This window comes from Zonotrichia leucophrys, chromosome 23, assembly GCF_028769735.1.
Source record: "Zonotrichia leucophrys gambelii isolate GWCS_2022_RI chromosome 23, RI_Zleu_2.0, whole genome shotgun sequence".
NCBI classification, from domain to species: Eukaryota; Metazoa; Chordata; class Aves; order Passeriformes; family Passerellidae; genus Zonotrichia; species Zonotrichia leucophrys.
The window spans coordinates 217336-236904 of NC_088192.1; the positions used below are offsets into that span (position 1 = coordinate 217336).

General features: G+C 65.7%; 1 protein-coding gene across 3 annotated transcripts in view; it reads left to right on the forward strand.

The window, feature by feature from the left end:
* AHDC1 (AT-hook DNA binding motif containing 1) overlaps window positions 1–19569 on the forward strand; it is a 50561-nt gene that overhangs the window by 23662 nt on the left and 7330 nt on the right. For all 3 annotated transcript variants that reach the window (XM_064731337.1, XM_064731339.1, XM_064731336.1), the window contains 2 exons: window positions 18367–18529; window positions 19227–19267. Coding sequence is in view for 1 of the 3 variants with exons in the window: in XM_064731336.1 (XP_064587406.1) it covers window positions 18367–18529; window positions 19227–19267 (204 nt within the window). In the remaining 2 variants the exon portion in view is untranslated. The remainder of the gene's footprint in view (window positions 1–18366; window positions 18530–19226; window positions 19268–19569) is intronic.

Below are 19569 nucleotides of genomic sequence, written 5' to 3' on the forward strand. Positions count from 1 at the left end.
GTCTCCATCCCCAGGATGCAGAGCCTGGAGAGGGGCAGCACCAGCTGTCATTGGGTGCTGCCCCAGTTCTGGGTGCATGTGTATGACCTGGGGGGAGCCTGCTCAGCCTCCTGGGGCTGGGAGTCCCTGGACTCCTCTGGGCATCTCCTCCAAAGTGGAGCCTCTTGGGGCTCATCTGTGTCCTGCAAAGCCAAGCTCTGGGCTCTGTGCTGTGTCCATCCATCCAGCCCATGCCGTGTGTCTATCCTGCACCTTCCCTGCTGCCCACCGGCCTCTGCAGTCCCTCGGGTGTGCAGTGACCTGCCCCATTCCTTTGTGAGCCCATGGCAGCCAGCCTCAGTGCCCACAGCGTGGGACATGGGTGTCCCCCGGCACCTCCTGGCTGGTGGCAGGGATCGCTCGGTGCCAGCCCAGTGCCATCCCAGTGCCAGCTGGCCCCATCCTCCCTGCACACCCCGCTGCTCCCCACATGCCCATTTCACCGAGCTGCCAGCAGCCTGGGACACACCGGCGCTGCTCGGGGCTAGATTCCACCCCCATCCCTCTGTCCTGTCCCCGATCCCCTTGCCACACCTCAGGGGTGATGGTGGCACTGCCTGTCCCCCCTCGGATCCCTCTGTCCTGTCCCCCATGCCCATGGCACACCTCAGGGGTGATGGTGGCACTGCCACCACGCCTGTTCCCCATGCCCATGGCACACCTCAGGGGTGATGGTGGCGCTGCCACCACACCTGTCCCCCATGCCCATGGCACACCTCGGGGTGATGGTGGCACTGCCACCACACCTGTCCCCCATGCCCATGGCACACCTCGGGGGTGATGGTGGCACTGCCACCACCCCTGTCCCCCCTCGGTGGCACACGGAGCCAAGGGCGGCAGCGCTCCGTGATACATCATTTACCCACGGACAGGTATTAGGATACATTATGGATAACTCACGGAGAGAGACGCTATTAATAATACAGACACATACAGAGGGAAGAAAGTGCACACTTGATTTCCATGTTGCTACCAGGAGTTGTGAGGCTGGCTCTGGCTGCCTCTTCCCACACGTGACTGCAACACAGTGGGTAGCTGACAGCCCAGAGAGCCTGGCTTGGGGCCAGGAAAAAGCAGAAAACACAATGTCTGTGCATATCCTCTCTCTTAAAATAACACTCCAACACCGTCTGAGACGAATTAAAATAAGATCAGGAGCGGTCTCGCGAAGAGAGGAAGACGAGGAGGGAAAAGCCAGGCAGGGGAATGGCCGGAGCTGGGCGGCTTCAGCCCCTGGCGCAGATGGAGAGGGGGAGTTGTGCAGGGTTGGGGTTGAGAATAATTGAAGGAAAAAAGCCCAAGGAGAAGGAGAAGGAGCAGGCGAGGCGAGAGCGGTGGCTGGAGGGAGGATGGCGGCAGAGCTGGGCTGGCTGTCCGGCACATGGCTGTCTGTCCTCTGGAGGGGAGCCGGGCAGGGCGGGGGATGCGAGCACAGCCTGCATGATGGAGAGCATCAGGAATTTCCTGCAGCTGAGGAACACACCAAATACCAGAATGCAAGAGCGAGCGGAGGAGAGCAGGGTGTCGGGAGGGAACGGGAGGAGGAGGAGGAGGGGGGATGCAGAGGGCTGGAAATAACCGGCGGGGAGAGCAGCGAGGGCAGGGGGCAGCGTGCGGGGGTGACCTGGGGCTCTGGGGCTTTTTCCAGCTGTTTCCATGGATTTTTTTTCTTCTTTTGCTGCTTTTCTACACCTCATGGTGCCTCATGTGCCTGAATGGGGGTTAGAGATATTTTGTGAGTTTTATGTCTTTCCTCCCTTCTTTCCTCCCTCTTCCCCCTGGTTATCTGTGATCAGTGGTAGCCAGACACAGGGGTCCCACAGACCCCTGCCTGCCCCTGGGGCAGGATCCGGGCTTGGGGAGGCAGGAGCAGCCTGGGGACTGAGCCCATCCCTGCAGAACGGTGTCCCAAGGAGAGCGGGGGCCCTTTTGGGGGACCCTCCGTGTGGGCAGCGAGGTCAAAGGCTGCCCCAGGAACCTCCCACACGAGCAGCGGGTTTGCCAGGCTCCCTCTGACCATGCTCCTGCTTTTCCCGGGGCCAGGCTGGATTAAACACAACAACCCAGGGCCTCCTGAGGCTGGTCCTGCATCCAGGTGCAGCCCGACCTCTCCCTCCTCCTCCTCCTCCTCCTCCTCCTCCTCGGCCACCCCTGGCTTCCCCCTGCATCCCGCTCCTGGCTGCATCCAGCCCTGGCTCCCCGGGGATGCTGGGGGGCCGGAGGGGAGGGGGGATCACAGAGGGCATCTTGCAGTGCCGGATCCAGGTAGCCAGAAGGTCGCTCTGAAAATCTGGAAGTGGAGTTTGGAGCTCAGCAGAGCGGTGAAATCCGCCTGGCTTTAGGGCAGAGAGGAGAAGGGGGAAGGTGGGAGATGCAGTGGGGGCAGCAGGAGGGAGAGGGGCTGTGTCCCCTCCTCTGGGGGGGTGCCCAGGTTAGTGCCGTGTCCAGCTGGGGCTGTGCCAGCATCACGGCGGGGCACACTGGGGGTGTTTGGGAGGCAGAGGGTGAGGAAGGGGGGGCAGAGGAGCCCGAGCCGGTGCTGGAGCCCATCCCGCCGATGCCGGAGGCTCTGCAGCCCCTCAGCAGGCGCCTCCCGTTTCCAGCACTCCGCACCACCGAGTCCCTGAGCGCTGCCCCTCACCTGCCGGGGCCACCCGGCCGGGGGCTCTGAGCTCATTAGCGGCTCCCAACTCCCCGCACAGGGGGTCAGGGAGCAGCAGCCGGGCCAGGGGAGAGGCTGGAGGGGCTTTGTGTGGGCTGCAACCCCCTCATCTGCTCAATGGGCCCCAGAGCCGTTCCAGCCCCCGGGCTCTGGGGGTGCAGCACTGACAGAGGGGATCTGACAGAGACTGCTGGGGGCTCCCCCACCCACCCAGTGCTGCACCCGCTGTGTTTGTTCTTTCCCCTCCCCACCAAATCACCCCATTGCTTTCCCTGCAGACTGGGAGCCTTGTTCTGGGTGTGGGGATTTCTGTGCAATGAGCCTTGTTCTGGGTGTTGGGGTGCCCATCCAATGAGCCTTGTTCTGGGTACGGGGATGCCCATCAAATGAGCCTTGTTCTGGCTGTTGGGGTGCCCATGCAATGAGCCTTGTTCTGGGTACGGGGGTGCCTGAGCAATGAGCCTTGCTCTGGGTGCAATGAGCCTTGTTCTGGGTGTTGGGGTGCCCATCCAGTGAGCCTTGCTCTGGGTATGGGGATTTCTGTGCAATGAGCCTTGTTCTGGGTGTTGGGGTGCCTGTGCAATGAGCCTTGTTCTGGGTGTGGGGGTGCCCATCCCGTGCCGTTGCCCTGTCCCTCCCTGCCCGCCTGCAGCAGGATTTATGCCAGGAATCCCTCCAGCATCCCTTTGATCTCCAGCCTGGAGGGGTCAGAGGGCACAGGGATCCTGCCGAGGGGCAGAGGGACAGGACTGCAGCTGGGGAGGGGGGGTCTGGCACCTGGGACCCCTCCTGGGCAGTGAACCTGGGGACAAGGGGCTGCCCTGCCCAGTGTCTGCCTGCCTGGGTGGGAGGTGCGAGCCTGTGCTCCCCCCAAAGTTGGGCCATTTCTCTTTAGGCATCAGCTAATTGCCCTCTGTGCAATCAGGGTGCTGGGGGGTGATCCCTTCCCCAGATGTGTCCCCCACACCTTCCAGCTGTGCCCGCCTGACACGGGGCCGGGTCCCCATCATTTTGGGCGGGTGCTCACGTGGCACCTTGGCTTGCACCCCGGGATCCAGGCTTGGGGATCCGGGGCTCCCAGTGTGCCCTGGCAAGGGACACTCATGGTGCCCCAGGGTGGGGACAGGGGGGCATTTCCCCCCCAGCAGATGGCAGCGTGCCCCACCTGCCCCTGCCCAGCCTCCCCCCGCAGATGCCTTTGCGTGGGGGCTGGAGCAGGAGGAGGGGGTGGGAATACTGGCTGGAGCGAGTCTGAACCTGGCATCTGTCGAATGTCACCTTACCCAGACAGTCTGTGCTTCCCTGTCTCCATATCAACCGTTCTGCTCCAGCCACCTGCGGGGGGGCGGCAGGAGCGTCTTTGGGAGGAGCCGCTCTCGCTGCTCCCCTCGCTCCCCGCAGCCCCCCGGGTGCCAGACCCGGGCTGTAAATCACGGGCGATGCTCCTCCAGCCTGGGAGCCGGGGGTGACCCCGGTGCCCGCGGCCTCGTGACCCCACCAAAGCACTGTCTGCCTCAGTTTCCCTTCCCGGCGCAGCTGTGGCGCACGAGGGGTGCTGGGGCTCGTTCCACCCCAGCCGAGGCAGGGAGGGCCTCTTCCAGGAGCTCGGCATTTTTCCCTGGACTTGTCCCTCTTCCCTGCGACCAGATGTTCTCACCCTCCTCCCTGCAGCGGGGTCCCAGCCCAGCAGCAGCAGCAGCAGCAGCAGCCTGCCCTGCACCTGGACAGCGCTGGGGGACAGGGACAGGGGACAAGGGACATTGCGTGGCCGGGGGACAGGGACAAGGGACATTACCCTGGGGGACAGGGACCAGGGACACTGCACAGTGTCCTCCCATGACTGCGTCCCAGCTCCCAGGGCCCAGCTGGGAGGGAGAGCCCAACCCTTCCCACCCCAGCTGGGCTGTGGCAGCACCAAAGGCAGCGAGGAGCTGAGCCCACTGTGGGGCAGGGGGTGGTGGCATCAGGGCTTGGTGTTGTGGGGGGGCTGAAGCCTTTTGGGGAGATGCTGGGGCTTTTGGGGAGATGCTGGACATTTACAGAGACACTGGAGTGTTTGTCATGGGGGTGCTGGAGTGCATGGGGGGATGCTGGAACACTGGAGGGATGTTGGAGTACCTGGGGTGGGGATACGGAAGTGTTGGATGGATGCTGGAGGACTTGGAGAAGTGCTGGAGCACTGAGGAGACTTCATTTGGAGCATGGGGGCAGTGCTGGAGCATTTTGTGGGGTGCTGGGGCATTTGGGGAGGTGCTGGAGGACGTGGGGAGGCGCTGGGGCACTGAGGTCGGGACTGGGCACCTGTGGGCACGGGATGGGCAGCTGGGATCCATGGGTGGCACTCGTGGGGCTGCCCTGGGGCTCGTGGGTGCTGCTGGGGGTCAGAGCGCCTTGGGAAGGCACAGGATGGACACACGGACAGCCAGGACAGACACAGGCACTCTCCCTCCTCTCGCCGCCATGCAGCGGCTCCTGCGAGTGTGTAATTTCACCACAGTGCCTAAACCAGGGACAGAAGTAAATTGACCTTTTCACCCGTTTTCCTACCAGGGGGATTATAGCCTGTTTCCTGTTAAATCTCTCCAAGAACTGGCTCCATCCTGCTCATGGAGTGGGGCGGGGAGGGGGGACAGGCACCCACCCCGAGTGGGGGCTTCAGTTTCCCTCCTCATCCCCCTGCACAGCGCCTTTCCCACCCCATCCCATCGCTCCACCACCTCTCAGCTCATTAAAGTCTTCGGGGTGATTTCACCAACCCCGGGCAAAACCAACGTGGAAAAAATTGCTGGGAGGAAGGAACCGAAGGCGGAGAGTGATAAATATTGAAAGGGTGGGATTTCGATGTAGGCTGCAACAGCTGTGCCGGTTACAGTGTCACACTATCTCTCCACAGGTTTACTGACCCATTTCCATTCACACGGCTGCCAGTATCTTAGCAACTGCAACAGTCCCCCAAGAACAGGCATATTGCCTGCTATTAGTGACTGCTGCAACTGTGTCAAGGTTAGCTCTCTCCCTCCAAGCCCTGCCGGGTTTGTTTTTTGCCCAGAGCCAGCGCAGTCTGTTCGGTGACATGTCCCCCGGCAGCCATCCTGGGTGCTGGGTGCTCATCTCTGCGTGGAGAGCGCCAGCGGGGCTGCAGGGCTGCTGGGATGGTGCCCGTGGGGTTGGGGATGGCTGGGATGAGGGTTTAGGGGATGGGTGTGGGTTTGGGCGGTGGGATGGAGCAGGATGTGGGGTGGGTGCCCTGCGAGGTGCTGCAGGGTGTTGGTGATGGGGTGGTCGCAATGTGTGTCCCCAAAAATAGGACCATTGCCATCTAGTTGGGTGTCACTGTCACCCCTGTGCAACTCTGAGCCCTGAAAGCCTGGAGAGGGCCGGGGGCTGTGCTCATCCTACTTGGGTGCTGGGTGTTCATCCTTTCCATGAGAAATGCCAGCAGGGCCTGAGTGGTTGGCAGGATGGTGATGGATGGGATGTGGGGTTGTGTGGTGGGATGGTGCAGGATGCAGGATTAGGTGGTGGGATGAAGGAGGATGCAGGATTCGGTGATGGGATGAAGGAGGATGCAGGATTAAGTGGTGGGATGAAGGGAGATGCAGGATTAGGTGGTGGGATGGTGCAGGATGCAGGATTCAGTGGTGGGATGGTGCAGGATGCAGGATTCGGTGGTGGGATGCTGGGTTGAGTGGTGCAGTGGGTGGGATGCACCTCGGCTGGCAGGATGGATGGGGATGCAGTGCTGGATGGTGGGATGGAGCAGGAGGGTGCACTGGGAGATGCTGTGGGGTGCTCAGGAGGTGTGGGGTGTGTAATGTGACCCCAAAATAGGGGTGTTGTCGTCCAGCTGGGCGCCAGCATCATCCCAGCCTCAGCGAATCACCTGGGCTGGGCCTGCACTGATCCCAGTTGGGTGCCACAGCTGGACTGGCCTCACCCTGTGCCCTCGGGGGCTCAGCTCTCTCTGGGCATGGCAGGGGATGGATGGCACGTGTCCCTGGGTCCATGTGGCACCAGGGGCGTGGAGGACAGGGCATGTCTGTCCAGTCACCTCCACACAGCAGGGACAGCAGTGCCGCACGGGTGACACCCACTGTCACCATCTCTGTCCCCACAGCACCTGGCCCTGAGGCGAGAAGTGAGAGAAGGGACCTGTGCTCCCTCAGTGTCCCCAAAAACTGCGATATTGGGGTGGCTGAACACACAGCAGGGAGCAGGCGAGCAGCTGCTGCATCCCCAAAACACCCACGCAGGGAGGGAAACTGAGGCATGGGGCCCCTTGCCCGGCAGGCAGAGCCCCCCTCAGGCAGCTCCTGGGGCTGAGGAGCAGTGGGGTGGGCTGGGTGCATCCTGATGGCCCCAGAGGAGCAGCAGGGTGGGCTGGGGTGGCTGCTGGGGTGGGTTTTGTGTCCCAAGTGCCCCAGAGGGGCATCAGGGTGGCTGCTGGGGTGTGTCCAGAGTGCCCCATCCCAGCCACGGCCCCGGCAGCGCTGCAGACAGCAGGCTCCACACCGGCACGGCCGCGGGGACGGCTGCGAGGGAAGCCACAAAAATGATTTAAGGGGCTGGCGGGATTGATTTATTAAGAACAATTAAAAGCGCTAAATACGCTTAGCTCAGCCAGACACCGAGCAGGAGCCTGGGGGGAGAGACCTGTCTGCGGATCCGGAGGGCGCGGCTGGCAGCAGAGGCTGTGGCAGTGCTGGGGACAGAGCCACATGGGCTGGGCTGGGCTGGGGCAGGAGAGGGAGCTGCTGGAACGGCACTGCAATGGGTGCAGCACCCTGGCGCTGGATTTGGGCCCAGGGATGAGTTTGCATCCAGGGATAAATTATCACTCCAGGATGGATTTTCACCCAGGTGTGCCTTTGCGCCCTGTAGTGGGATGAATTTTCACCCAGGGATGTGTTTGCATCCAGGGATGAATAGTTGAACCCAGGGATGGGTTTGTGTCTAGGGGTGGGTTTGTATCTGGAGGTGGATTTGCATCCAGGGGAGGGGTTCACCCAGCCGTGGGTTCGCACCCTGCAGTGGGATGAATTTGCATCCAGGGGAGTGTTTGCACTGCAGCTGGGAGGGATGGAAGGAATGCCAGGGACCAGGAGGCCCCCAGGCAGGGCTGCACTGAGGAGCTGTTGGGAGGCAGTGCCAGCTGCAGGATGCCCTGCAGGAGCAGTGAGCCGTGCTGGGCAGGGTGCTGCGGTGCCAGTCTCACAGTGCTGCCCTGGGAGCCTTGGCAAAAGGGCTCCCCACCAATGGGCACCCACGGGGCTGACACGAGTGTGGGTCCAAGGAGCTCACGGAGCAGGAATCCCGGAGCGTTGTGACATCTGCAGACCTGCGTCCCTCACAGGAAATCCCAGCCGAAAGTCCTTGGAGGCTGGGAGAGTCCTTGGCCGTGTCCAGACCTGCCCAGCCCGGCTCCTCCCCGGCACCAGGGCGGCTCTGGGGGAGCTGGGCTCTCTCCTGGGGTCCCGGTGCTGTTCCTGAGCGCAGGATGGGCTTCAGCCCGCATTTCCGTGTCCCTGTGTGCTGCTGCCTGTTGGGGTACCAGCAAGGGGGGCAGAGGGCTGTGCCTGCATTTTTCCAGTCCCAGTGGCTGCCTGCAGTGGGAGCACTGGTTTTGTACACATTTTCTACTGCTGTGGAGGATCCATCCCCTTCACTGAGCTCACCAGGCTGGCTCTGCTTTGGGATGGGCTCCCTGGGATCCCGAGCCGTGCTACCTTCCTCCCCTTCACCCCGCCGGGGCTGTCAGGGAGGTGGGGCTCAGGTTTTTAGGGTTGGGTTCAGATCCCCCACACAGAGCCCCCACAGCCTCCTTCAGCCGCCTCACCTTGGGGCTGGATGTGCCCAGTCCCCTTCACCGTTTGGGTCCCTGAGCCCGCTGGGCACGTCCTGCCCACCAAACCCCACAGGAGCGGAGGGGCCCCTGCGCTGGCCCCCGTCAGGAGCCCCGGGAGCAGGAGGCGCTGGGGAAGGTGCGGGATGGGAGCAGAAGCTCCGCGGGACGCGGGCAGGGCCGAGCGGGGCCGGAGGCGTTCTGCCGACCCCGGCCCGGCCCCGGGCTCCCCCCGCCGCCCCCGCCGCTTCTGCCCGCGCCAGCGCTTCCAGGGCTACCTGGGGCTACGTGGGGCTGCCTGGGGTGGAAAAGCCATTCCCGCCTCTGGCCCGGTGCGTGCGCCTGTGCCAGCCCCGGCCGAGCCCCCCGGGGCAGGGTGGGCGCTCATGCCTTGTGCCCGAGCTCACCGCGGGCTCCTGGGGCCTTTTCCCGTGGGGATGGAGCCGGGGCGGGGTGTGCAGTGTGGTGTGAGGCGGGAGGGGGCCACGGTGGGTACCCGGCACCCTCTGCACCCCCTGAGCTCGCTGGGTGTGCCCGTGGGGACATGGCTGGGAACAGAGATGCAGGGAGGTGAACAGGGATGGAGGTAGGGGAGGTGGCCAGGGATGGCAGTGCCCGGGGATGGAGGTGACCCTGCTCAGTGGCCCTGGCACAGCTTCTGTGCTCCTGCTTGCCCAAGGGCGGCACAGCCACAGCAATGGGGACAAAGGCAGAGCCCATGGGACACGGGGGATGCCCACGGCCACCAGCGGGGACACGCTGCTGTCCCAGCAGGACGCTGGGGCCGGGTGGGTGCAGTGACCGTCCCAGGGCCGTGCGAGGGGGCGGTGGCAGGGCTGGGGAGGCCCCGGGACCCTCGGCCGTGGGTGCCCGGGTGCCCCCGGCCCCGCCAGCGCTCCCGCCGCCGGCTGCCCAAGGGTTAACGAGAGTTTGCTGCTCCTGCAGACAATTAGTGACATCTTTGCTGACAACGCCACACTGAGCCTCTGCCGCCTCCCCGGCAGCACCAGCCCGGCCGCCCCCGCGGCCCCTCTCTGCCGCCTGCCCTCGGCACCGCGGCCCGGCCGGCACCGCACCCCGCATCCGGTACCGCACCCGGCACCGCGCCCCGCACCCGGCACCGCGCCCCGACACCTCGCCCGGCGGCGCTCGGCAGCCGCGGCAGCATTGCAATCCCAAGCGGAGCAGCCGGCTCCCCTCGCTGCCCTCTGACCCGCTGTTGCTGTGGAAACTGCATCCCACGTAGGATTATGGAGCCGGAATCTGCAGGCTCCAAACCCCTCCAAATCCAGACGGTCACCGGGGTCCCCCCGCCCGCGGCGCCTGCGGAGAGCCCACGGGGTGCCTGATGTCCCCCTGGGGTGGCATCTGCTCCTGGAGGGGGTGGCAGCAGCGTCCCCTGGTTTGCACCCACTGGCTGGTGACATGCTGGAGATGTCACGGTGTCACCACGAGGCCACCAGTGACCCCTGGCCCATCTGCTCCCTTGTGCCATCGCCCCAGTATCCTCTCCCTGTGTGCCATCCCTGCGCCTCAGGGGGACAGGCTGGTGTGCTAGCAGGACCCTCACCCAGGGAATGTGGCTCCACACCAAGGACCCATCCCCAGCGCCTCTGGGGCAGCAGCAGGAGCTGGACGCCCACCAGAGACCCCCACACCCGCAGGGACCGGTCCCCAGCTGGGAAAGGGGGCGCAGGGGAGAGCAGAGCCCGTTTGGGGAGCTCTGTGGGCTGCGCTTGTGTCTCAGCATCTCTCCTGCCACCCGAGGAGGTAGGAGCTGAATTAATCGCGATCAATTAGTGCTGCTTGCAGTCCCCGGCTCCCTCCCTGCACCAGCTTTGTGCACCCAGCGAGGGGGGCCCTGGTGTCCCCCCGTGTGCCATCGGGGACTGCAGCCCCTCCGGACCTCCAGATGGGGACAGGGGACAAGCAGGGTGTCCCCCAGCCCGTGTGGCCGCGAGAAACGTCCCTGCTGTCGGATTTGGTGGCGGGGATGAGGAGGGGGCTGCAGGAGCCCCTCGAGGTCCCCGTGCCAGGCTGGAGCAGGGCGCTGGGGTGTCCGGAGTGGGTGCCCGGATCCTGCAGGATACTGCAGCAAATGCCCTGCAATCAGCAGCCGGATGAATCCCACCTTCCTTCCCCCGCAACGTGCTGCCCTGGGCTACAGCTAATCTATTGTGCGCTGGGCTGCAGCCAGCACAAGCTGCAATACAGTAAATCCTTCTGCAGTATCCTGCAAGGGGACCGAGCCCAGCCGCAGCCGCCCGCCGCCGCCAGACAAAGAGGGGGCCCCCGTGGGGATGGGGTTCAGGGGACAGGGCACCCGGGGGTGGCAGGACCCCGGCGTCGTGCCGGCCAGCATGGGAGAATGAAGCCCTTGAGCAGGGTGGGAAGTTCTCCAGGGAGTTCTGGGTGGTGCTGTGCATCCTCCTGGCCCCCCAAATCTGCGGGTAGGGAGATGCTCAGGCCCCTGAGTTTGGGTTTTCCCTGAATGTTGTCACCATCGTGTTCCCCTTCAGGGTCCCGATGTGATGCAGGGCTTTCCGTGCCCGCCCTTTCCATGTGCATGGTGCATCCTTCCCTGTGCCTCAGTTTCCCCACTAGTCAGGGCCACCAAGCCCTTCCGCCCCCTCCCTCAAGCAGAATCCATCACATGCGAGTCCCACTGCCCTTTTCCAGGGGATTTTGCGTGGATACTGTCATTATGGTTATTATTACTATTATTATTATTATTGGGATGTTGGTGGGGCTCTGCGGCTCTGCCGGACCCGTCTTTGGCGAGCGAGGCATCCTTCAAAGGGAAGGCGCTCCGTCACCGCCCCACAGCAGCTGCGTTCTCCTCAATTAGAAGAGGTAATGAAGCAATTTATGGGCATCTACAAAGTGATGTGTGAGTGACAGGCTGTGTACGATCCGCGCCGGGGCTCTGCCGGCAAGTTGTGTTCTTCCAATTTTAATGGAGAGCTCCCCGGCGAGGGGGGAGAGCAAACATTGGTGTGTCTGTGGGTGTGTGTGCTCCGGGGGGCTGGCTCGGGGGTGCCGGTGTGGGTGGGTGGGTGCAGAGAGACCCGGGTGCTCCAATCCCCCTCCCTGGGGAGCCTGAGCTGTGCTGTAACCGGAGATGGGGGCAGCTGGGTGGGAGCCCAGCCCGGGGCTGGGGCACCACAGGACCTCTGGAATAGTTGGCTGCAGCTCCCTGTTCCCATCAGCGCCCGGGCGCTGCCCACCCTGCTCCTGCCTCAGTTTCCCCGTCGCTATCCATGTCCTCGCTGTGCGGCACTGCCAGGCCCCTTCTTCTCACCCCCAGGTTTTGGGGCACCACCGTGGTCTCTCAAGGGGGGAGGGTGAATTTTGTTCAGGGGTCAAACCCGAGAGGCTTCCCCTGCCTGCAGCAGGGTGTGGGATGGGGCTGTGCAGTGCTGTCCTGGTGTTCTGGGTGCCTGGGGGTCCCTGCAGCTCGTGTGTGCTGCCATGGGGCGTTGTACCTCCAAACAGGTGTGATCCTGTGCACAGAGGTGGGTGCTGCACCTCCAGGGGCTGGCACACCTGTCTGTGTACCTGTAACACAGGTGTGCACCCATAGTGTGTCACCAGAGCCTCTGCATGTTCCTGGACCTGTCTGTGTGTACCTGTACATGCTTGGCACATGTGTGACCCACCCGTGTGCCCGTTGGTTCCTCATGTGTTCTGTACCTGTGTGTGCCCACAGTGCTGTGGGTGTGTGTGGTGCACCTGTGCGAGGCCTGTCTGCACACGCGTGTGCAAATCCTCCCCTGTGTGTGTACCTGTGCACACACCTGCATGTGCTCAACCATCTTGTGCGCATTCAGGCCTGTTAGTGGGTGCCACCCCCTCCATGCCCGCATATTTTGGGGTGCCACCCCCTCCATACCCGCATATTTTGGGGTGCCCGGCCGCCGGTGTGATGGGGCAGGGGCTGCCCCCGCCTCCCCACAGCCGTGCCCCATCCCGCCGGGGCTGGCATCGTCCCCAGCGGCTCCCACACCCCGGCTCGGCCCCAGCCGGCCGCATCTCCCAGGAAACAGGATCCACAGCCAGGAGCTTCCGCTCAACTCGTGTGTGCCTCCCACAAAAAAAAAAAAAAAAAAAAAAAAAAAAAAAAAGAAAAAACCCACCCTGACACCAGCACGGCCGTTAATCCTGCCCGGCTCATTCTGCTTTTCTTGTCTAGCCAGTTTCTAAAATTGGCCCAGGGAGGCAACTGGCTGCTCTCCCCCCACCCAGACCCCCCCTCGGTCCCCACCTGGTCCCCCCGGCGCGGTGTCAGCACCTGGAGCGGTCACCCCATGGATGGCCCGCGGGATGGGGCTGGGCCGGGCGGCTGCGGTGCCCGCCGTGGGCTGCGGATGGGCACCAGCGGACCCGGTGGGCGCTGTCAGCATCCTCCCCTCCCGGCGGGCGCCCCTGCGCTGCCCGGGCAGCCCCCAGCCCCAGCCGGGGGAGCACGGCTGTGCCGAGCGAGCTTTCGGCATGGGCACGCGTCCATCTGGCGCCTTGCAAATGTTACTGGCCTCGCAGGATCCCGGCTCGCTCGGCGTTAACCCGCGGCGCCCCGGCGGGCAGCGGGGAGCGGGGGCATCGCGGCGGGACCCCGGGGCTGCAGCGGGGCGTGGGGGGCTCTGAGCTGCTGCCGGGGGGCCGGGGCCGGGCCGGGGGCGGCCGGCGGAGCCCCCTCCGCGGCCCGGGTGTTACATGACCCGGCGCTGGGCAGGGACGCAGCGGGGCTGTGACTCATGCTGTGGCTATAACAGGGAGCAGGGCAGGGGGGCCGCGGCCATCTGCGCGGCCTCAGGGCTGCCAGCGCGCTGCGGGGCCCTGGGGTGCGCTCCCCGCCCGGGCACAGCCCCCGGGGCACGGCGGGCGCACCGGGACCGCGGGCAGGCCCGGCCGGAGCGCCCGGTGCCCGAGCCCGCACCCCGAGGCAGCGGCGCTGGCGTGCCCCGAAGCCTCCCGCAGGCACGGAGAGGGCAGAGCGGGGGGCCCGGGGCTGCTCGGCTCCCGCGCCGGCTCCACGGGGCGGGGGAACAAAGCTGGCACCGAGGGAAGAGCTAAATTTAGCCCGCTCCCTGCTAGCTCTGAACTGCGGCGCTGGGCTCCAGCCGGCCGAGGTGCCACCATCGCTGCCGTCCATCTGTCAGCCGCTCCCGAGCCCCCCCGGCCGGGCAGGGCGCTCAGACCCCTCCGCCGCCAAGGCAGCTGGGGCTGCACCCACGCTGGGCGGTGGCACGGGGGTCACCGGAGCGCCCCCAGCACCCGGGAACAGCGGGCACCCACCTTTGGGGAGTGATAGGGGAGGTCCTTGCCCGAGGGAAGGGGCTCCTGGCTGATGGGATGGATGATTGCTGGGAGAGATGGTCCCTGGAGGGGGTTGGTTGTTGTGGGGAGATGGTTTATTGTGGGAAGATGGGCATTACAGGGACATGGTCCTTGAGGGGTTACAGTCATTGGAGGGGAATGGTCATTAGGGGGAGATGGTCCTTGCAGGGGACACAGTTTCTCGTGGGGGAGATGATCACTGCAGGGGAGGTGGTCATGGCAGGAGACACGGTCCTTGTGGGAAAGATGGTGCTTGAAGGCCACGTGGTTCCTGCAGGGGAGAGTCCTTGCAGGGCAGATGGCTCATGGGGAAATGGCCATTGCAGGAGAAATGGCCCTTGCAGGGGAGATGGTTTCTCCTGAAGGAGATGGTCCTTGCAGGGAGATGGTTTCTTGCAGCAGCAGGAACAGGAGCCTGGCCAGGCCTGCCCACCTCAAGGGCACCGTGCCACATTCTGAGGGTGGAGCCCATCCAGGGTGCCACAGCTCCAGGAGCCCCAGGCCTGGGGATGCCACCAGCCAGGGGTGGGTGTGCTCCAGGAGACCCCAGTGGCACATCCAGAGCCAGGCTCAGGGCCGTGTCCCTGACTCAGCACCATCCCCAGCAGCATGGGGGTGTCCCTGTAGCCAGGACCAGGGGGATTGCAGGGAAACAAACCCCCCGGCCACCTTCCTGCAGCTCTGCGTTATGAGGAGATGTCAAGAACTTTGGCACCCGTTGTTCATAGCCCAGTGGTCTCAGACCCTCCTCCCAGTGCCAGGGCGGGTGTCTGAGCCTGCCCTGGGGGTGTCACACCCTGGGATGATGTGAGAGGGCAGAACCCAGGGAAGTGTGCCCCCATGCCAGCCCATCCCCTCTGGCACTGGGGTCCCTGCAGCATCCCCGCAGTGCATTGGAGGCACAGGGCCCCTCAGCAGCTCCCTGCTTGGGGGGCACCCCAAAAAAAGCCTCCCCTAGCCCCACAAAGGGAACTGGCGGCCAAGCAGCTCGTCTGGACCCGTTACCTAAGATGAAACCCAGGCGCCATCTGCTCCATCTCCTAATTAAGAGCATGGCAGAGGAGTCAGGGCAGCGGGAGGACGTGGTGACGGCAGGGGGGATGTGACAGCGGGGCTCCAGCCGTGGGGTGACAGCTGAAGGGAGGGTCAGGGCTGCCTGCAGGCACCGTGTGCCCCAGCACCCATCTGTGCCCACCCTCCCGAACGCCCAGTCCTGCCCTGCTCCCAGCCCAGGGTGGGTGGTGGGTCCCCAGGGTGGGCGGGGGCTCTGCAAGCTGCCAGAGGTACCAGAGAGGACCCCAAGCACCCCTGGCACCGATGGGTGCCCCACTTGAGAGCAGGGCAGGGACGAGGGAGGGGAGGAGGAGGAGGGAGCAGGACCCGCGTGCTCGGGGCTCCGTGATGCTGAATTAGGGGGGATGCGGAGGTCGGCGCGCAGGGGGGAAGCCGAGGGACCCCCCGCGTGGCGCGGGGAGGAGGTGGCCGTGGGGCTGGCGGGGAACACGGAAACCCTCGGCGAGCCCTGCCAGGAAGCTGTCACTGGAGGGGATTTTCCATTGGTGTCAGCAGCGCAGGACGGGCCGGGGGAGCTGCTGGGGCGGGGGCTGGGGGGCCTGGGAGGGGCCCCGGGGATGCGAGGGACGGGGCGGGGAGGGGACAGGCTCCCCAATGCCCCGGGGTGGGGGGGTTGTGCACGGGGGAGCTGCACCCCCGCGGTGCGCCCAGATGGGGAGGAAAGCCACCCTGGTGTGTGAGTGAGTGCGACCATGGTGAGCGAGTGTGAATGTGCAAGGGACGGGCACCGCCACGGCGTCCCCGTGTGCCACACGAGTGGGACACCCCCGTGCCACTCTCAGGGGCAGGCAGGGTACCCCACCCCTGCAGGGGAATGCCAGCTGTGCCCACGGACACGGGTGACTGCGGGGCCGGACACGGCCCCACGCCCGTGTGGGGGTACTTGGGGCCCCCCAAAGCGTGGCGGTGCCCGGGGAGCCCCGAGGCTCGGGGGCGGCGGGGAGGACGCCCCGTCCCCAGCGCTGCGGCCGCGGGCACGGCGCCCGGGGGGCGGGAGGCGGCGGGCCAGCGTGTCCCCATCTGTGTGGCGGCTGTGTCCCTGCCGCCTGCCTGGCTCCCGGTGGCATCTCCGGCCCCACCCTGACGTCTGGGTGGCCTCGGAGCCGGGCACCAAACCACGTCCGTGTCCTGCGGGGCCGTCCCTCCATCCCCCCGCCGCCGCGCCGGTGCCAAGGCGGCCCCTCCGTGCCCGCCCTGTGCCAGCGCTGCGGGCCGGGGCTGGGTGCCAGCGGCCTCGGGGAGCTCAGGGAGGCTCGGGGCGCCCGCAGCCCCCTGCACGCTCTGCTGCCACCCCACGGCACCTTCCCAGCAAAGGGGAGCCCGGTCTGGGTGGAGCGGGGGCGGTGGGAGGACATCCTGCCGGCTTGGAGCAGCCTGCTCTGGTGGAAGGTGTCCCTGCCCTGGCAGGGGGCTGGAAGGAGATGAGCTTTACGGTCCCTTCCAACCCAAACCATTCCATGATTCTGATTCCTCTCGCCGCCAACCTCCGTCAAGCCTGAAACCGTTAAACTAATTAAAGCTTTGCAGCAGCAGGATTAAGCCCGGGCAGGGGAGGTGGGAGCCCAGGTAGTCGATTAGTTCACCAGGCGAGGATATTGGATTTCTGCGAGGCGAGTCAGCAGTCTTCGGGGGCTGTTATCTTTGCAGGGCTGCGGGGTCAGGAGGTGGGAAGCGGAGGTGACTGCAATCTCGCCCGCTTCATCCCCCCGCTCTTCATCCTCACCCCCCCGGCCCCGCCGCAGCGCCCGGTCTGGCCGGCTCTCCCCCGCCCGCGGCGCCCATCTCTATCTCCCCTTCTCCCTCCGTCCCTCCTCGCTTGTGTGGTCTCGGCTGGTGTTTTGTAACCAGGGAGGAGAAAAAAAAAATTAAAAGAAATTCTAAAAAAAAGGGGAAAATAAAAAAAATAAGGAAAAAGGCCCTACCCCTGGCGAGGAAGCCAGGAATGGCGAGGTCCGGAGAGCCTAATGGGAAACATGTGGCGGCTGCCTGGGGCTGAGCGGGGAGGTGAAAGTGAGCGCGGCGGCGCGGCGAGCATCCCGGTGCGCCCCCCCGAACGCCGCGGAGCCCCCTCCCCACGCCGCTCCCACCTGCGCCGCACCCCGCGCTGGGCGGGTGGGGGGATGCTGGGGGGTGCAGGTGGTCCCCGCGATGGGGGCGCTTTGCACGGGGCGGGGTCCCCCGCGTGTCACGGGACACGTGTGGCCCCGGTGGGACCGGAGCCGGACCGGACACCGGGGCTGTGGGGTCAGGGCCGCGACCCGAGCCTGCGGCATCCCCTGCACACCGGGGATGAACGTGGGCAGCGGGGACCGTGCCGAGCGCGGGCGATGCCGTGTCCAGAGACCCCCACACCCGGGGGGGACCCTCGGGCGTCCCGCAGCGTTTGCCCAAGCAGCCGCAGCTCCGTGCGGGCACAGCGGGGAACGGCGGCGCAGAGCCGGGGGGAGGGGGGCATCGCGACACCGCCGAGACCCCCGACACCCCCGAGACCCCCGACACCCCGAACCTCCCCTGGAGCCGCGCTGCCTGTGCAGCGGGGACCAGCTCCCGGCGGCTGTTCTGGAAAACCTCCCGTTTGTTTCCTTCCTGCTGCCTCCCCTCCGACAGCTCCCTGGGCACACCAGCAGCCTCAGCAGAGACGAGACCGGTCTTTCTAGCACATATTTTCCTGCTCCACATAGCCCTTGGTGTAACTTTACACCGAGGTGCCCGCAGCTCCGCGGTGCCAGCGCTGCGCCCAAAGGCTGGCGGGGAGACGGGGAAAGGGGGGGATGCGGATGGACTGACAGGTTTGAATTCTCTTTCCCTGCCTTGTTGATAAGTTGTCACGCTAATCCAGACACCGGGAAGAGCCTGGATCACGCCGAGCGGCTGCGTGTGTGTGTCTGCGGGTGTGTGCTGGGGGAGGGAGCCAACCGGCAGGGATTCACACGCGGCGCTGGGGAGGGAGAACAGGCGGACGTGCTGGCACAGGGGGCTTGCGAGGGGCTCGGGGGCTCCACCGTGTCCCCCTGTGCCGCACGGGCAGCGGCTGGGGGTGCCTCTGCAGGAGAGCGGGGGGCCAGAGCGTTACACGCCTGTGCAATGTGCACATCCATGGCGATGAGCACACGTGTGCCCACAGCCTGGTGGGAGATGCTGTGGGGATCTCATAGGGGCAGCCTCCGGTTCGAAGCATGGACACGGTGGGGACGAAAGGGTTGTCCTGCCCCAAAACGCCACCCCGGGCACCCGTGATGGGGCCAAGGGCACAATCCCGTGGGTGTCTCCGTGGGCCGTGGCCTCGAGGGGAGGCGTCAACGGGCGGCACACGGTGTGCCCAGCCCCTGGGCACCACCCAGGGCAGCCGGGGCGAGGGGCGCTCCCGGGGGAGGGGGCGGCTGGGCTGATGTGCGGGGTCTCTCTCGTGCAGATGGGAGCTCGGTCGCCTGCCAGCCCCTCGCACTGGAGAACGGTGCCAGCCCGCCAGCCGAGTGGTTCCCGTGTGCCCAGGGCTCCGGCCCCCGCCAGCCCGGCAGCGACGGCGACAGCAGGAGCTTCCGAGTGAACCTGCACTGCAAACACCCCCGGAACAGGTACCTGGGGGCTCACCCCAAGCATGGGTGCGGCACCAGGGGGGTTGGTGGCCCATCTTGCTGCCCATGTTCTGTCCATCCCTGCCGGGCAAGGGGGGATCCCCGGCTCTGCACAGCCTCCCGGCTTGGGATTCTGGGGTGAACAGAGGGGCTGCAGCCCCTGTGCAATGAGCACGTGGTGGTGCCCGGCACCCACCCGTGAGTGCCCGAGCCACCCCAGCACAACCCTCGCTGTACCCCCTTCCCAAGAGGGGAAACTGAGGCAGGCGCCACCGAGGGACGTCCCGGGGAGGGGAGGGCGGCCCCGGGCAGTGTCCCCGCGGGCGGGGGCTGCAGCTGCGCTCGGGGCGGGCGGGAGCCGGGGGGATGCGGGGTGGGAGGTGCTGAGCGAACCTCGGGCGAAGCCCCCCCGCGTGTCCGGAGCGCGGCTCGCCGGGGACACCTAGTGGCAGCGCCACCGAAGGACCCCCGCCCCACGGAGGGGCTGCTGGGCACGGGAGGGGGGCGCAAACCCGGCCCCCCTGTCCCCCAGAGGAGAGGCAGCCTCCCCTGTTTGCCCGTGCCCCGATGATGGGCCGCGGCAGCTCGGGGGGATCAGCCCCTGGTTCGGCCCGTGCAGGGACTGGCACAGGGGTGGGGGGCACTTTAATGAGCCCCTGCCGTGTGGGGCTGACCCTGCACACCCCTTCCTTTGCAGAGAGCACAAGTGCAATAGCAGGAGCAGCAGCAAAGCCGAGGGTAAGTTCCAGCCCCAGCCCTTCCCTCAGACTCCCAAACTTTGCCCCTGGGGTGGGAAAACCCAGACCCTCACCCCTCTTCACGTGGGAGCGGGAGCGTGCCGGAGTTCCTGCTGTGGGGAGGACATCCAGCCCCCTGCTCCTGAGCTGGGGAAGGCACCAGGTCCCCCAGGGCCCCGTTTTCCCAGGTGTGAGCAGGGCTGTCGCATTCCCGCGGTGCCAGTCGGGTCATGGCTGCTGACAGGGCGGAGGGAGCTGGGGGATGGCTGTGGGGACCTCATCCCTGCGAACAGGGGGTTGGGG